The sequence below is a fragment of the Amblyomma maculatum genome, chromosome 2 (genome assembly GCF_055883805.1).
Source record: "Amblyomma maculatum isolate TAMU_Amacu chromosome 2, ASM5588380v1, whole genome shotgun sequence".
Lineage (NCBI taxonomy): Eukaryota > Metazoa > Arthropoda > Arachnida > Ixodida > Ixodidae > Amblyomma > Amblyomma maculatum.
This window is the reverse complement of record NC_139345.1, coordinates 72,731,178-72,746,925: the sequence shown is the minus strand read 5'-3', so window position 1 is coordinate 72,746,925 and position 15,748 is coordinate 72,731,178. Positions and strand designations below refer to the sequence as shown.

The 15,748-nt window shown below is 45.7% G+C and overlaps 1 protein-coding gene across 1 annotated transcript in view; it reads right to left on the bottom strand.

The window, feature by feature from the left end:
- LOC146198978 (fibrillin-1-like) overlaps positions 1-10,629 on the bottom strand; it is a 103,636-nt gene extending 93,007 nt beyond the window's left edge. The window contains exon 1 of the mRNA XM_084594433.1: positions 10,186-10,629. Coding sequence (XP_084450559.1) covers positions 10,186-10,409 — 224 coding nt within the window. The 5' untranslated portion in view covers positions 10,410-10,629. The remainder of the gene's footprint in view (positions 1-10,185) is intronic.
- Between the last annotated feature and the right edge of the window lie 5,119 nt (positions 10,630-15,748).

The window sequence follows — 15,748 nt, the reverse complement described above, 5'->3', positions numbered from 1 at the left end:
ACTGCATCTCTCATAGCCTTAGTTTGGGATGTTAAAACAGGGAAACCATAAATAGTTTGATCGTAATGGGTTGTATGCGCTACACGCGTACTGAAGAAATTAGGAAGTGTCCATCGCGTATAAATAAATTCCTGCATTGCCACTGACTTGACGTTTGCGCAGGCATCGTTCACGTGTGCGCGCATTGGCTTGTTGTCATCCCAATCTGTTGCATTCGCCATTTTGATGGCGGCAGTATACGCGTACGGCTAAGGCACGGTATCTGCCTTCCTCCTCAGACTATGGTGCACATTTTTTTTTATTTTTATGATAAGGCGGAAAGTTACTGTCGTGGTTTTGAAGGCGCTGTTTCCCGCCATTTTTTGTTTCGATTTTTTCCTTATGTAATATTGAATTTGCAAAAAAAAAAGTAAAACAAAAAACGAATGTGCTTAACGACATCACGTTTATAAGAATGCGATGTAAACGATGTGTTTGCTGGTGACTGAACAGTAAAGTGGCTTGTTGGGCGAGTTGGTTGGACATTATGTTAAAACAGCGTTAGAAACACTGATATATAGAAATACAAGCACACATCAGCGCTATGTGTGTTTGTCTTTCTATCTTTCCGTGTTTCTAGTGCTGTTTTAACATAATAACTAAACAGTACTCTCCCTATATTGCTTGTCGGGAAACCTTTATACTAATTCAGATGTTGGTGCACTAAAATAATTTTATTACTGCGACAGGATTACTTTTCTTGTTATGCCAAAAACCGGCGGCGTTCACGAACGCGAGGGGCTAAAAAAAGGCGTCATCAGCAACTGAACAGCAAGGAAAATGGATGACATCACCAGTCAGCCATGCGACGCGCACAGCAAGCCTGGAGTCCAGAGTGCGTTACTTGAATGCATCTAGATTGATCGGCGGCCTGCAAGCCACTGCCTCTTCAGACAGTGCTACACTCATCCGTCTGCACACACTCAGTACTGGCGTACTTCAATGGGGTGACAGCCTTACCATCATTAAACATCGTGGCGCAACTGTTTGTCGTGCAGAATTTTGGTGATGCCATGCGATTTCTCGTTGCATATAGCATAAATGGGGCAGTCAAGTTGCTGGCTAGGTCGCGACTTAGATTCCCACCAATGACATGCACCTCCAATTGCATGTTTTGTATCCTAGTTTTCGTAGAACATGATTCCCTTACGCCGCATGAAGCACGACAGTGCGCGTGGAACAGGCAAACGCACACACCTAACACAACCCTAGCAGAAAGAACTTAAATATAAGTAGATAGCCTCACTCAGAAACACTTCACCTCTGAGATGTGCGTTCGCATTCATATAGGTAAGCGTGTGCCGCATTTTTTATTGAGATATTTTCGTGTAGACAGCTTTATTTAGCTTACATTGGCGTAATTTTTTTATGCTGAATCCGGTTGTTTGCACAGTAGCTATTCGCAAGTCATCACCTAAAGTTTTAAATGAAAAGATAAACAGTAGTACCTAGGCGGTTCTAAATATCAGTAAGTTTCCAAAACAGCGCCTTCACCACGCGAAGTTTTATGATAAAATACGTATCATTGTAGGGATCTGTAAAGCTTTATAACAAGCCAGGAACTCTGTTCGTGGGCGTGGGCGCCCACGCGTGTGCGCACATATGAAATAGGGAATCCCCTGCTTGCTCTTGACGATAGCGCTGATATTGGACTTATCTGGTATGCAAGGAAAGGATTCACTGGAAAAGACTGTGAAATAAAGATAGTTAGCAGTGATCTGGTATATTTATTTATTTACGTTAGTTCAACCGGGGCCTGTAGCACACAAAATGCGAGCAGGCCGTCCTCGACTTGGACAATCTCGGCATGTGTGCGAATATGCCTAAGAAACTAGAAGCATTACAAGTCATCGAGATTCTCAATAGATCACACTTTGTGATAGAGTAATGAAAGCCAGAGGCATTAATACGAGTTGCAGGAAGATTTACACCTGCCCTCTTCCTGCCGCGTGTCTCTAACGCTAGCAATAAAAATATACAAGACGTTCAAAATTACACTTTCCGTATCATGTTTTAAAAATTTATGAAGAGGAGTATACATAAAAGTCATTTGTGTAAATGGGTTACGTGGCTAGGCGCACTCAAACCGCGAGAATTATCATAGTAAACTCAGTAAGTAGGTAAAATCATTATTTTTTTTTCTAGTCACTGCAGTTATGATGCATCTTAATACTGAAAACTTGTTGGGAGTGGCATTCTAAGACTATTCTCTCTTGTATATTTGTACTTGCTTATATCTTGGGATACACACCTCTAAATCTTCAGCTCAAGTCGCCTAATTACGCGCGTGAGGCCGCGGCATGCTGTAAGAAGTTATTCCCTGGTGTGACGTAGTTGCTGCGTATAGAGCTTCGCCTGGCAGGAATGCAGACTCGAAAGGGACGGCGATGACGGAGATAAGCCGCTGGAGCGTCCGAAGCCGCCACCAATGTTGTTTGGTTCCGTTTATGCGGTTCAACATCCCAAAGCGACTAAGATGATAGGGAGACACCGCTGTGGAGGGTTCCAAAAATTTGGGCCATTTGGGGTTCATTAACATGCAGTGACATTGCACAGCATACGGGCCGGGCGCCTAGCTTTCTGCTTCCATAGAAAAGGGGCTGCTGCGGTTCGGATTTCACCCCGCATCCTTAGAAGTAGCAGTCGAACGCCCTAACCAATGCATCGTCACTGCATTTGATTCGACATCGTGCTTAGACTGCTGCATTTGAAAAAGATAATGTTTGAGTAGTTTATGGTAATTTCTCCAATATATATATATATATATATATATATATATATATATATATATATATATATATATATATATATATATTTTTTTTTCTCGCACGGCTGTTGTGGTCCCAACTTGAGTATCATCGCAACATACTTCTAGCTCCGATTAAGATCGCACAGCGAAGGAGGCGAAGAGTATCTGATGTTCTTATCTCGAGTAGCATCGAAGAATTTGCAAGCAGTGTGTAACTGCTGATTTATGTGCGTCACGGGTTATCGGAGCCGCGTTTCACTGAGTCTGAATACGTGAGCACTCCACTGTGATCTACCACGTGCCCCATCGGCAGTCCCCCGATGCTTTCCACTTGCAGACTCACCTTCCGCGCACTAGCAGGCGTGCAGCCTCGAACGACTCACTCGAGCCAATCTTATCCGGCAGCATCCTTCGGCTTGAGGTGAACGCGGAGTGGAACTTGATAAGGCGGCCCCAAGACGGCAGGGCGCCCAGATGTACTGATCTACACTCGCTAACTGCAGTGTAAGCGCTTTCATTGAAAATCTTTCGATCATTGACGTTTCTGACTTGGAGAGCTGGCCCTTCAAGTGCCGTTCTTTTGACGTCATTACTGTCTCGTCGTTATGCAGATGCTCTGTGCCTCGACTTCTTACTGGGAATCAGGAGCCACGGTCGGTACAGGGTAAAAAGTTAGGGATTATGATAAAGCTTATATTTGTTGCCCCTTTGTCGTGTCAAGCGGTAGAAAAGACTGCACGAGAAAGGTTTGGTTCAGTTTCTGGGGTTTCACGTCCCAAAGCGGCTCAGGATGGGAGTGAAGCCGTAGTGGAGGGCTCCGGAAGTTTTGATCACCTGCAATTCTTCAACATGCACTGACATCGCACAACACACGGGTGCTTTTGTTTTCGCCGCCACGGCCGGGATTCGATTCTGCATCTTTGGGCACAGAAGTCGAGAGCCCTAACCATTGTAACACAGCGGCGAGGTACGAGAAAACAGCGTGATTTGTAAGTCAGTGCTGTGGATGCTACGCTCAGTCGCAGTAGACTACCACTCTGTGAAGTCGCTTGCTCAATGCAGACGCGTATATCAAATGCAGCAAATAGTGACTTGAATCCTTTATCTATGAGATGCCAATACTTACTTGCAGGTGATCTGGACGAGCTTCATGGGGACAAATGTCTAAGATTTCAGCTCTATATTTTTTGGCCGTCAATGTAAGATGGTCAAGGAAAAATGACACTCGGGAAACTTGCCGGGGTGGAGAGGGCAGTTCGAAAGAAAAATAATATGCTCTCGGGTGCACATAACAGTTACGACGACGGGAGGCGGCACTGAGTGCGCAATAGGCGTGTATGATATATTGAGATACCAGTTCGAGTGCTAACCATTCCTGCCACAATTATTGTTGCTAGCTTTCGCTACATCATAATTTTTACAACGTACTTTCTTGGCTGATATCACTGGTTGAGTATGATGATTGCCTGAAGAACATTCGGCAAGTTAGCCCCCCTCCCCCCCTTCCCTAATTTTTTATGAGGCAGCAGTTAAACCAATTTTTATTTTTATCGCTTCTAGCTTATTGCAACGATCTTATATATTTAGCTACCGTTGCGTTCTTTCGTCGTATAAATGCGTATTCCTTATTAAGTATGTTTTCTACGCACTACGAATCTGCAGTATAACTATGCTTGCTCATTTATGTCATTTTCTTCTTATCTAAACATCGTACTTTCAGCTACATATTGCGCATGTTGTAGTATTGTTTGTGTTGTGCAGAGTGTTATATGTCTCTAGAACAAGTGGATTTTTTCGCAGGAGAGACCCCTAAAGCGTAGCATAAAATCAAGCGAATAAAATTGAAAACCTTCGCCCGACTGAGTTCATTACAAACCAGTTTCTATATTTTTCATTCAAAAGTAAGCCGTTGCAACAAAATGAAACTATACTATCTGTGACAACACGATATGAATATTTAAGTGGAAGTTTGAAGAGCTAATTTGAGCAGTAAGGCCAAAGTTTCACTTCCGGCTAGAAAAAGGAAAGCAATGCATACCAACCTTCACCAAGAACAATGCTGCTATACTTTCATGTAAAAACTGGAGGGTTCGAATTGTTTTCTATTTTAGACTTGGGTTCAGTTACCTACTTACGTCCGTGAGCCTAAAGTTACTTTTACGGCCTCCTGTCTTTGTATTTTGATGCCTTATTATTGCGTTTACTGTGCATTTTCAACTTACTGTGTTTATTTTTATTTTGCATTCACAGCGGTAATGGTTACTCACTTTTTAATGTATATACTTCCATTTGCTGATGCAGTCGAATCCTATACTGAATCTGCTTTGCTTTTGCGATTAGCGGCGTTTTTATATATATTACGTCGTCCGTTGCAGTTTGATTATTTTTCTTTGCTGTGAAAAGGAGTAATTAGCGGTCAGGCACCAACGTCACATTACAGTTCGAATAAAATAAAAAGGTAGCTGAACAAAAAGGAAGGCTGCCAGGCTTTCCTCTTCCTCTTTGCTCGTCCCCTATAGTAGCTCCTACCCTGCTCTCTTGCCCTTTTAAGCATTCCCACGTCCTGGCATACCTGTCAGAGAAGACCACGGGAGACGCGGTTCCTGGTTCAGACGTTATACGTTGTTAAAACCTTCACCTGTGTTTTTTTTTTCATTTAACATGCGAAATGTACAGTGTTTACGCTGAATACGATCGTTAAAGGCTGATTATTGTTTTTTGTGCATGAGTATTCTGAACGACACGCAAAAACAGAAGAGAAGAGAACGTATTAAGTTGCGCCGTTTAACACTAGGTTCTCTATATAGCAATCAGTACAGCAATGATATTACATTGTACACCTGTTTACAAGAGCTTTGGTTTCGATTCAAAAAGGAGCATTTCGAAATGCTTCGCTTTCAGAAACGATTTGTGAGCTGTGAAAATCTAGTACACAGGAACGGGGAGGGTGGATGAACTGTAATCTCTCTTCGGTAATGGTCGTCCAATTACTTCTTTGGGGTCGTGCGAGGTTCTTTTAGTGATTTAATTCTTTTTTACTAAAAGCATCCGCGCTTCTGGCGGCATAATACTGGCCTCGGCCGAAACGGCTTCGCAAGCAGCTGAAAAGAAAGGCAAGGAAGGGTTCTCAGGCACTTGACCAGGCGCGTCAGCGATAACTCACTGGGTCACATAACGTGGCTGCCGTTGGAGATAAGCTTCCGTGCCAGTGTCCCTTGCATATTCCTTTCACTAGACACCCTTGGCATGCCCTACACTTTCCACGACTGGGTATCTCCTTGAGGCCGTATGCGTGCCCTGTGGCGACGAGGCGGAAATTGCGCAACTCTTTTTAAGACCGCGCGTTCACTACGCTACGCCTCTCACCGGACGTCGGTCAGTCGCACAAGTCTTGATGAGGCATTTGTGCGAATATGCAGGCATAAGTGGAAATCATTCATGAGAGCTAATAATTAGGTTTGGTTGAACCCCGTATAAATTTGCTTGCAAAACTGTCATTGATAACGACAGTCGACGACTGCTCTTAAGAAGCAGTGACTTTTATAAATTTGTCTGTCTGTAGTCTTGCGGTGTGTCTTCAAACGAATCTCCATAATATTTTTTCAAATTTTCGCCTCTTTCGTATGTTCACCACTATTAATTCCAGCTACACACAATAACGCAATTTGTTTTCAGCGAGATCTCTATCACAGGAATACCTTGGCAGCAACTCGTGAAGCACTGATCCATAGATAGTTCCGAAATGATAATAATTTGCAGGAAAACGTTTAGAACAGTAGTCACCATTTTTTCAATACATGCAGTCCCAGACGACTTATACATCTTTGAAACTTGCAGCCAGTCGGTGTTTCTACTGATTAGAGTAGTGTCTGTACTGATGTGAACTCCACCCACCTTTCCATACTCGACCGCGGCCACTCTCTAAAGCGAGAAGTACTGGAAACATGCTGCCAATGACATGTCGGCAGTATGTAACCTGTCTCTGCCTTTAAGGCTTATGGTTACAGTGTTTAAAGTCCCAAAGACACTTAGGCTGTCAGAGACGCTGTAGTGGAGGGCTCCGGAAATTTCGACCACCTGGGGTTCTTTTAACACGCTCTGAGATCGTACAGTGCACGGCCGCCTTGCTTTTCGTCTCCATCGAAAAGCGGCAGCCTCGGTCGGGATTCAATACCGCATCCTTGGAAGTCGAGCGCCCTGACCACTGCACCACCGCGGTGGGTACTCTGACTTTAAGGGTATGACTAATGCAGCGTAAATGGCTCCCGTCTGCGGCTTGCCTTGCGGATCCTCTTTCGCCACATGTACTTTGATGCTCTCTGAATCACTGTTTTCTTAATATTTTGTTTTTAATTTTACTGAACGGCAACCTGTCAGAGACATGCTCGCAACGCCGACAGCGTCAACGGCAGATTTTTTCTGAGGAGCGAAGGCGTTAAATTTGTCGCGGTTTATAAAACGTTCGACGAGAAGTTTACCGAATTAGCGTGGGAGCGCTGTGGGGCTCATTTGCCGGAGAAACTTCTGAGTAAGTAGCAGTGTCACCACTTACGCTGCAGCACTTCTGTGCTCCATTCCTTCTGCTCTTGAAGCCGTAATAGGAGTTATGTGCAGAATCTGTCCGACCTGAACTAGAAGGTTGACCTGCCTTTCACTGCTGTGACGGGACAAAATTGGTCCATGGCGCCTTATGTCGACACCGTACACGTGACGAAGGAGCGACTTTACCAACGAATTTGCATCAAATTGAGCTTCTGGCATGCAAATTCATATATAAAAAAGTTTACAGAAAATTCATTAAGCTTCCGGGCTGAGCTCAGTGCAACATTTTGATACTGCCATATAAAAGACACTTGCAGTGTCGCAAGAAAATGCACGTTGCAGGAAGTTGCCTTTGCTAGAAGGTTGGTAAATGCCTCTGGTTGGGGCCGCTATCTGCAGAAATAGATGCCTGATAGAGAAAAAGCTGGTGACCTGGGAAATCTGCGGACTACTATTTTTACTCAATCCCGCGGTATATGCCTGCCATATCTGTCCCTTGGCTATGTAGCGCTGCAGTTCTTTTTTCCTACCGATGCTGGAACGACGTAAACACCGCTTTGAAGTTATTTAATGAAGAAGCTCTTAAAGATTGTGAGCAGGCTCCTTCAGGACGGATAAAAAACAGGTGTGCTGAACGGTAGTTAACCGCTTCGCAGACAAGTGAGAAGAAAATTTACATGGCTTATTCAAAACTTGATCAGGTTAGCTCGTAGCGAACGTTCTACGACCCACTGACAGCCTCGTTTAAAGATATTCAGCCTTAAGACTACAAACCTTAGTATAGTAGACACTTTGTACGACTGTGCGGCGTTACAAGAGGGATACTTTAGCGTGCCCAGGACGGCTGATTCTCGAGTAGTTCAAACCAGTGCTTAAAAAAAAAAAGGGGGGGGGGGAAGGGGGGCAACGGTAAAAATACAATATTAAGATGCCAGCTCAAATTAGCCATATGCCAAAAAAGACTGAAAATATAACAGTGGGTTCGGCGTGATCTTTAACAAGCATATATATATAGCGACAACTGAACAATATCTCCAAATCTGAGCACTGCGCAGTGCAAGAAATTTCATCGCGGTGCTGAAGGAGTGACTTCACCAACCAAATCCACCCCTCCCTTCCACCCCTCACGCACACACTTTGCATAACTCTCTTGAAGGTGCTGCCTTTTCCATTTTACCACGTGGCCATGCTGATTACATACACTGCGCATGTATTCTGCAGCTTTGGTGCATTTGAAGACCTCGTCGTCTCCTGTCGCACGGTCAGGAGGCGACGCTGGTGTTTTGGTTACTACTGGGAAAATGACTTCAGTTAACCCCCCCCCCCCCCCCCCCCCTTCCAATGATACCACCCTGAAACAAGTGCTATGAGCGCGCATAAACCTTGGACCAAAGTGCTAAAAGAATAGACTGCTTGCAGCAAGGCTCAGAAGCTGTTGGCGCGAGCTTGAATCATTGGCTAAGAAAGAGATTTCCCGCTGTCGTTACGCGCCTATTTTCTTCGCAAGCAGAAGCCCAGCAGAGTGGCCCCGCAGAGGACTAAACGACGACGTTTTAAAAGATGCCGCTCATAAAGAAAACATTATCACCAGACTGCGAACGCAAACAAAAACTACCAGAGATAAGTTCCGCGCAAGGCCTTTGAATGGACGTGGAAGATCCTACTCGTTCTCGGAGAAGAGAGGCATAAGGGGACACGCTTCTGCTCCAGTATAACGGGAAAGGCCGGTCAGATCCCATTATTACAGGAATAATCAAACCTTTTCCCTTAGAAAGGTGAATAGAGTTGGAAGAATGAAAAGGAACGGGAGTAGTATTTCTGTGGGACAGCTATCTGCGATGACTATGCTTCATCCTGAAGACCTTGGCGCTGCCTGCCGGGAAAATTTCTTAACAAGCCAGCATGAACTACTGAATGCTTAAAACGGTAATTATTGATTTCCTCCTGGAACCACGAGGGAGATTTTAATGTCATCCTGGCTTTGTTTTGTGCACCGTGTTCAGGGTCACGTATAAAAGATTATTTTGTTCACATCTCAAGTCAGCGCACTGGCTTCTATTCGCAGATGCTTTTTAACGGGTTCCTTGGTTGTTTAACTGCGCGTTGTGTTGCTTTTAAAAGGCACGCTAGTCAACCTGAATATTTTGTCGCTATCTTCTTGTGCTTTTTATCAACTACGAATTTTTGTCACTGCTTCTCGGTGTCATGCGCTGATGATATCAAGGTAGATGTATGTTCGTGCCATTTGTTGCCTACTTAATCAAGGCACCATTACTCTTGTATTAATTTTATACAGACGCACTTTTTTTTTTGGGGGGGGGGGGGGGGGCGTCGTTGTGAAATACACTTTCTACCCTTAAGAAGGAGGGACACGTGCTATTTGTGCAGATTCTTGATACAAAAGAATCGAACCAATATTGATCGCTATCACATTCGGCTTGAAACTGTACACATTACTTTCTAAGCGGATTGAATGAACCTTACGTTTCTACCTTGTAGCCCGGGTCTTGAGACTGTAGATTGAGAGACCAAAAATTAGACATTCGAAAACAATTCGACTGTATTTCTTTCTGCCTAATGCGGCAAGTAGAGAGGTTCCTTATTTTACGTCCTCTAATTCCTTTCAGCTTTCACGCCTGACACTTGTGCATCAAACAAATGATAGGGAGTGTTTTTCAAGTCAAAGTACTCGCTATAACGAACTATCTTAGCGCGGAGCATGATGATGTGTCGGCGAGATCAAATTCCAGCGTGCTGTCCCGTGCGGCCGGGCCAGGAGACAAACACAACCTAGAGTTCACGAATGCCCTGCGTCACATCGAGTCGGCAGTTAAAACACGAGGTGCTGCACTCACCGACTCATCCTCTGAAGAGGGCCGGATGCTGAGGCTGTCTCCAGCTCAACGGCGGGCTCTACCTCTTCATGCGCAGCTTCTGCGCCTCGGGGAGCGCTGAAGACCATCGCGCACACGACCACGGGGAAGAGGCAGAGTAGCACGGGGCTTGTTCTCCCTAGGCGGGCCACGTGCCGACGGGGCTCGAGGCCGCGGCGGACCATCGCCGCGCGGGAGCAGATCATCCTCCTCCGGCAGCGGCTCTCCGAGTAGCGCCGACGCCAGCAGCGCGCGCGCGAGCGCTCGTAACAGCAGCACACAACGCGGCGCTTGCGCGGGCGAGGGTCTCCTTCGAGGGTGGTTGGTGGGGTGGGGCGGGCGAGGGCTTCGGCCGCTGCCAAGCGCGAGCCGCTCGCTGGTCGGGCTGGACACTGCTGCCGAGAGCGGCCCAACAGCTTATCAGTCACTGCTCCGCTGCGGCGGCACCTGCTCACAGAGAACGTGTCAGAGGCACGCCGTTCGGGCAACACCGGCCGGCCGAGGTACTCTGCCCCTCCTCTTTCCCACGTTCATTCTACCTGTTCGATCCCCCTTTCATGTTGTCTCGCAACAACCCCTCTCAACGTACGAACGTACCTATGTTATGCGAGGTCATGTGTACGGCACCTACGGTGGGGTGATGTAACGATACGGAGAGCTTCCTTAGCGCGGAAGCAAGAGGCACATCCTTAGCAAGCTTGCGAAGGAACGCTGCGTTTGTCGGCATGCAGATGGTCACACGGGCTTGGGTTTAGTCGGAATTCGTGGGGACGCTATAGATTACTTCTCCGACCAGCCCTTGGAAATGTGAGGGCTGAAATTGAAGCAGATTGCCCGCCCTAGTTTGAGTTCTTGGGAAGTTTCGATTTCTTGTCTTTGGTTTAGAGGCAGACGTGAATTCGATAACTTTTCTGGGATCAACAACTTCGCGTTCACATTCAATGTCCTACCCGAAAACTGCATTTTTCATATTTAGAGCGAATGTTTTGAAAGTGGGCTTAGGCCATCTGGCACTGCTCACCGTGGAAGGTTGTGAAGATTGGCGACTTCACTACATCTCCAGGACTTTCTTGCGTGTAAAAACAAACTAACAAACATTGCAAATTGTTTAGTGGCAAGATGTGGACATGCCGTGATCGCTGTGGGCGTGTACACAGATAATATCGGGGTCCTGTTAGGAGCCTTCCAAACATTAAATTTTGTTTTCTCGATAGATCTGAGAAACGAAAGTTTTTCTGCTGAGAAACTGTGAAAATGAATCATTGTTGGCTTAGCGTGCAGCTAAAAGGGTTGAGAACTTTCGTTAAGAAGAATTTCTTGCGCTTCATATTGCGCGCCCATAGCGCTACTATTTAGCAGTCGCAACACACTGTGTGGCTTTAGCAGAAAATTAAATATATCTGCTGTCTAACTGAGGCTACTGCATGAATCCGAATATAAGCAAACTTTGTTGACGAATGACTAGTCCGTCAAATTTCTGTCTTTACATCGCGGAAGCTGTCGCTGCTCTGTTGACAAAACACACAAAAAGCACGGAGAGGGAAAGCAGGGGAAAGAGAACGGGAAAGGAACGCTGGCTGTTTGTGCCGACTCTCCATAGCGGAGTGTGGCACGCGTTTTTCGGGCGTACCAACAATTGACTCGTTGACAGATGGGCTTGGCAATCTGTCAGCGGAGGAGACGCGCGCATCTTCCCTCCCCGGCACCGTGAGCGCAGCTGGAAGCGATCCAAGCGCGCCACCGCGCGTCGAGACCTCACTGAAGTTTGCCGTAGTTAGCAGGCCGACGCCGATGTGAGCCGTTCTTCATTCGAGACGCGGGGACCCTGGCAGCGCCGTTCCTTGCCTGCCAGTCGGCATCGAGGACACATGTCGACTCTGCAGCCAGTGTCAACGATGAAGAGCTTGGCCCCGTGCGCTGCATTATACTTTCTTTCGGAGCTTAGGTCGACCGTACCTCTCCCTCATTTGCTCCTTCCGTTTTCTGGATCGTTAAGCGCCGCTTTGTGGTTGCACGTGATAGCTTGTTAAGGCACTTTCAAATGCAAGCGACGGTACCGTAGTGCTGTCCAAAGTACTTCTTACGTGGGGTCGGTAATGAAGTTCTGTAGAGTAGTGATTACTTAAACGCAGTATCATTCCATAGCCAAAGGTCTGCGAAGGCAACTCTCCTTCACGTCTGACGGCGCGAAAAGTGACGTTGAAGCTTCTCAGAACGTAGCTGCTGGAGTGCAGAGGAGTAGCGATGACTTCTAAGCATGGGCACTCAAACCAAGCTCTTACCAGGGTCTTCTAGATCTGTATCAGAAACCTTCTCTTTCTTATTCGCCTTTCTTAATACGCAGAACGATGGGCAACACGAGAATGGAACAATCCAAGGGCAACACGAGAATGGAACAATCTACACGCGCACATTACTAACAGCACGTCCTTAGCTGAGTTTAGTTCCCTTGTTGCAGATGAATTATGCCCATTGCAGTAACAATTGTGTACCTTATTTTTATGCTTCCTTGTTCTCTTGTTATATTTACTTGCCTGTTTGTGCCTAATTCAAGTTGTGAATTCATTATAGTCGATTTTCTTCTTTTTTTTAGTATTTTAAACCGTGATTGTGCCTTGACTGTTAATTAGAACTAATACTGATCCCCTCGCTGACACTGTGATTGAATTTTTTTCTTGTGATAAGCCTTTTGTACTAGTTATCATCCGTAATTGTGTAATTAATATATGTTATATATCCTATTTTCTTCGATTGTTGTAAGCTGCATGTAATACTACACCATGTATTATTATGTATGCTTTTAGGCTTCATTGTACATACGCTCACAGCCCTTCTTGTTACAATCCCTGATGGGATTCACAGTACCAAATAAAAAAAAAGAAACAAAACAATATTGGTGTGGTGCACCACACGACAACATTAATGGCTCCCGTTGGCCGGAATACTCATCGTATCCTCGTCCAAGTAGATGCCCTTTGTAACTTATGCCTCTATTATTCGCCATACACACTTTAGAATGCAGTCGTAATATAATATTGTCACGAAGACAGGGATATATATAAATGATCATCCCACATAAATATACAGCCCCGGTTTAGGCAAGCTGTACAAAAATATATCCGTGGCCTTCATGCAGCGTCTGTTTAACCCAGATCTAAAAGGGCTGGATTCCGATTCCACCCAGCCAGAGAGGGCAGCGCCTCTCAACTCAGCTATGTCATGTGGTCGCGTGACGTCATAAATTCCGACAACCAATCAGTGTACGGCCGCGTTTATTGCCAACTAACCATTCCGACGCATGCACGTGACTCTTCGCTCACAATGCCGACGCCAGATCTTCGTGCTCATTGCTGACAATGAATGTTTTCTAATCCAATCTAAAGAACGAGGTCTTTAACTCTATCGGGTTAATATATCATGAGACTCGAGTTTGAAACGACAACAGTATATAAGGCAGGAACAAGATAGGCAGCAGGTCAAGCATCGTATGAAGATTAGAGCTTTCTGTCAGACGTAGTGTACACACGCCTTAGCCGCGCTTCTTCTCGCTTAGTGTGTACGTGTCTGATCTGGCGCAGTTCTTTGAGGTGTAGTAAGCTTCTCTGAGCGATTCTTCCGCCGAGGTTGATCATTGTCTCGTTTCGAACACATGACGCGCTCCGCTGTGGTTTGGGCAGTACTTTACACATCTTGGGCTTAGAAAAACAAGGTCAGGGGGCAATGCCTGGAAGCGTGCTGTAGTGTTCATCTGGCACTGCCACCCACATCATTTTCGTATTTTCGGGATGCACAGTGGTACTAAAGCGGCTCTCCGAACGTATACAGCACTTACTAGGAAGCATGAGTTTGAAACGGGATAAGTGTACTACACGAAATATAGGTATCAATTTCAAGAATAGTGATTAGTGTCAAGAAAAATTTCAGGGGTGTGCTCAAATCTGCTTGGTGCAGTAATGGCAAATAATTGCAAGTTACTGCCACGCCGTCTGGTGGAATCGTCTTACACTAAATTAACGGACACCGGCCGCACTCGGCCAGATGGCGTATGCGTATGGCGGATTTACCTAAGTAAATGAGAAGCGACGCAGACGGAACTTCATGAGGACGTCGATGTTCACTGCACATCATGAGAGTTGCACGGTTGAAAAAGTGCGAAATGGAAACGCGGGTGAGAGAAAGAACGACATTGACAGGCGGAGTGTGCTGTAGTTGGAACTTAATAAAGAAGACAACGTTTACTGCACCAGCACGAGTGCGTTGGAGTTTTGCACGAGGAGTGATCTTGTCTATCTGATCCGACAGGACAGGCTTGCGAAAGGATTCTACGGGGATTTCTTCAGGAAGTTACGGATAGCTTTAATTTCCTCTGTGCTCACTTTCCTTTAGATTACCTGTATAACCTCTCCAGAAGGAAGGTGAATCGTGTCGTTACCTAGTCTCTGTTACTCATACGTTGCATCGGCCGCCTTGTCTGGGGTTATTGAGATACCAGCGTTTTGAAGCGCGTTAAGCGTATGTGCATATCTCCTGCAAAAACATTCTTCAAATTGCACACATCAATGTTTTTGATGCTAAGGAAATGTTTCTGCCATGACCGGTGAGTTGCAACCTGTGTATTACGCCAGAGGCAATTGGCCATTGCATTATCTTGTGCAATGATGGAGTGTTTCCTGGGATATATAACGAACGCTTAAGAAGGACATTGAAATTACATCCGACAGCGTGAGTTCTTGTCTGCAGAGAAAACCTGTGCTATGCTTTTCTATATTGATTGGACTATATTCGGCTTGCGGAAGACGTGTACGGTTGAGCGCCATGTCGAATCTCCGCGATCACTGGAGTCTTTACTCCGAGAGCAGTGCGCTTTGGTGCGGGAAGTGCACGCTGCCCTGGAAGAGCCGCCTAGCTGGCTACCGTATCTGGATGCTTGCATGTACCTCCCGGAATTTTGTAATTTGTAATGGTGGAGAACTGTCAGGGTGCGGCGGGCTCGCATTATGCAGCCGGGTGATTTTAATCATGGGCTGTTCGTGTTTTCCTTTTTGAAATGTTTTCCACTGTTCGTTATAGCGCGGGTTCGAAACCCAGTCACGGGAATGTTTTTTTCTCTCTCTCTCCATTGAAAGTTCGTGCGTACACGCCCTGTCGCAGTCCCTGTTTACAATTTCTATCCATGCAAGTCATGAAACCAGAAATGTTTACGAATTAATAACAAATAATCTCGCATCATGGTCACACCTTGAATGGCGTTCAAATGCATTCAAATCAGCTTCTAACTCATAATATATTTCATTAATAGCGATATCGAGTCCGCACCTAACCGGCAACTGCCCGCTCAAAAACTTTAATACAAAGAGCTCAGAAGGCACATTTGCGTCGGCGTCTACTCATCCGCAGATGTAGCCTTCATGACCAAAGCTCACCTGGGCAATAATATCAATGACGAGCAGATGACTACGGAGGTCACTACGACTGCGGAGTCCGCTCTACAACTATGGCTTACGCAAACAAACGAGTAGCTGCCCGGTAGCCACTGATCAGTGTT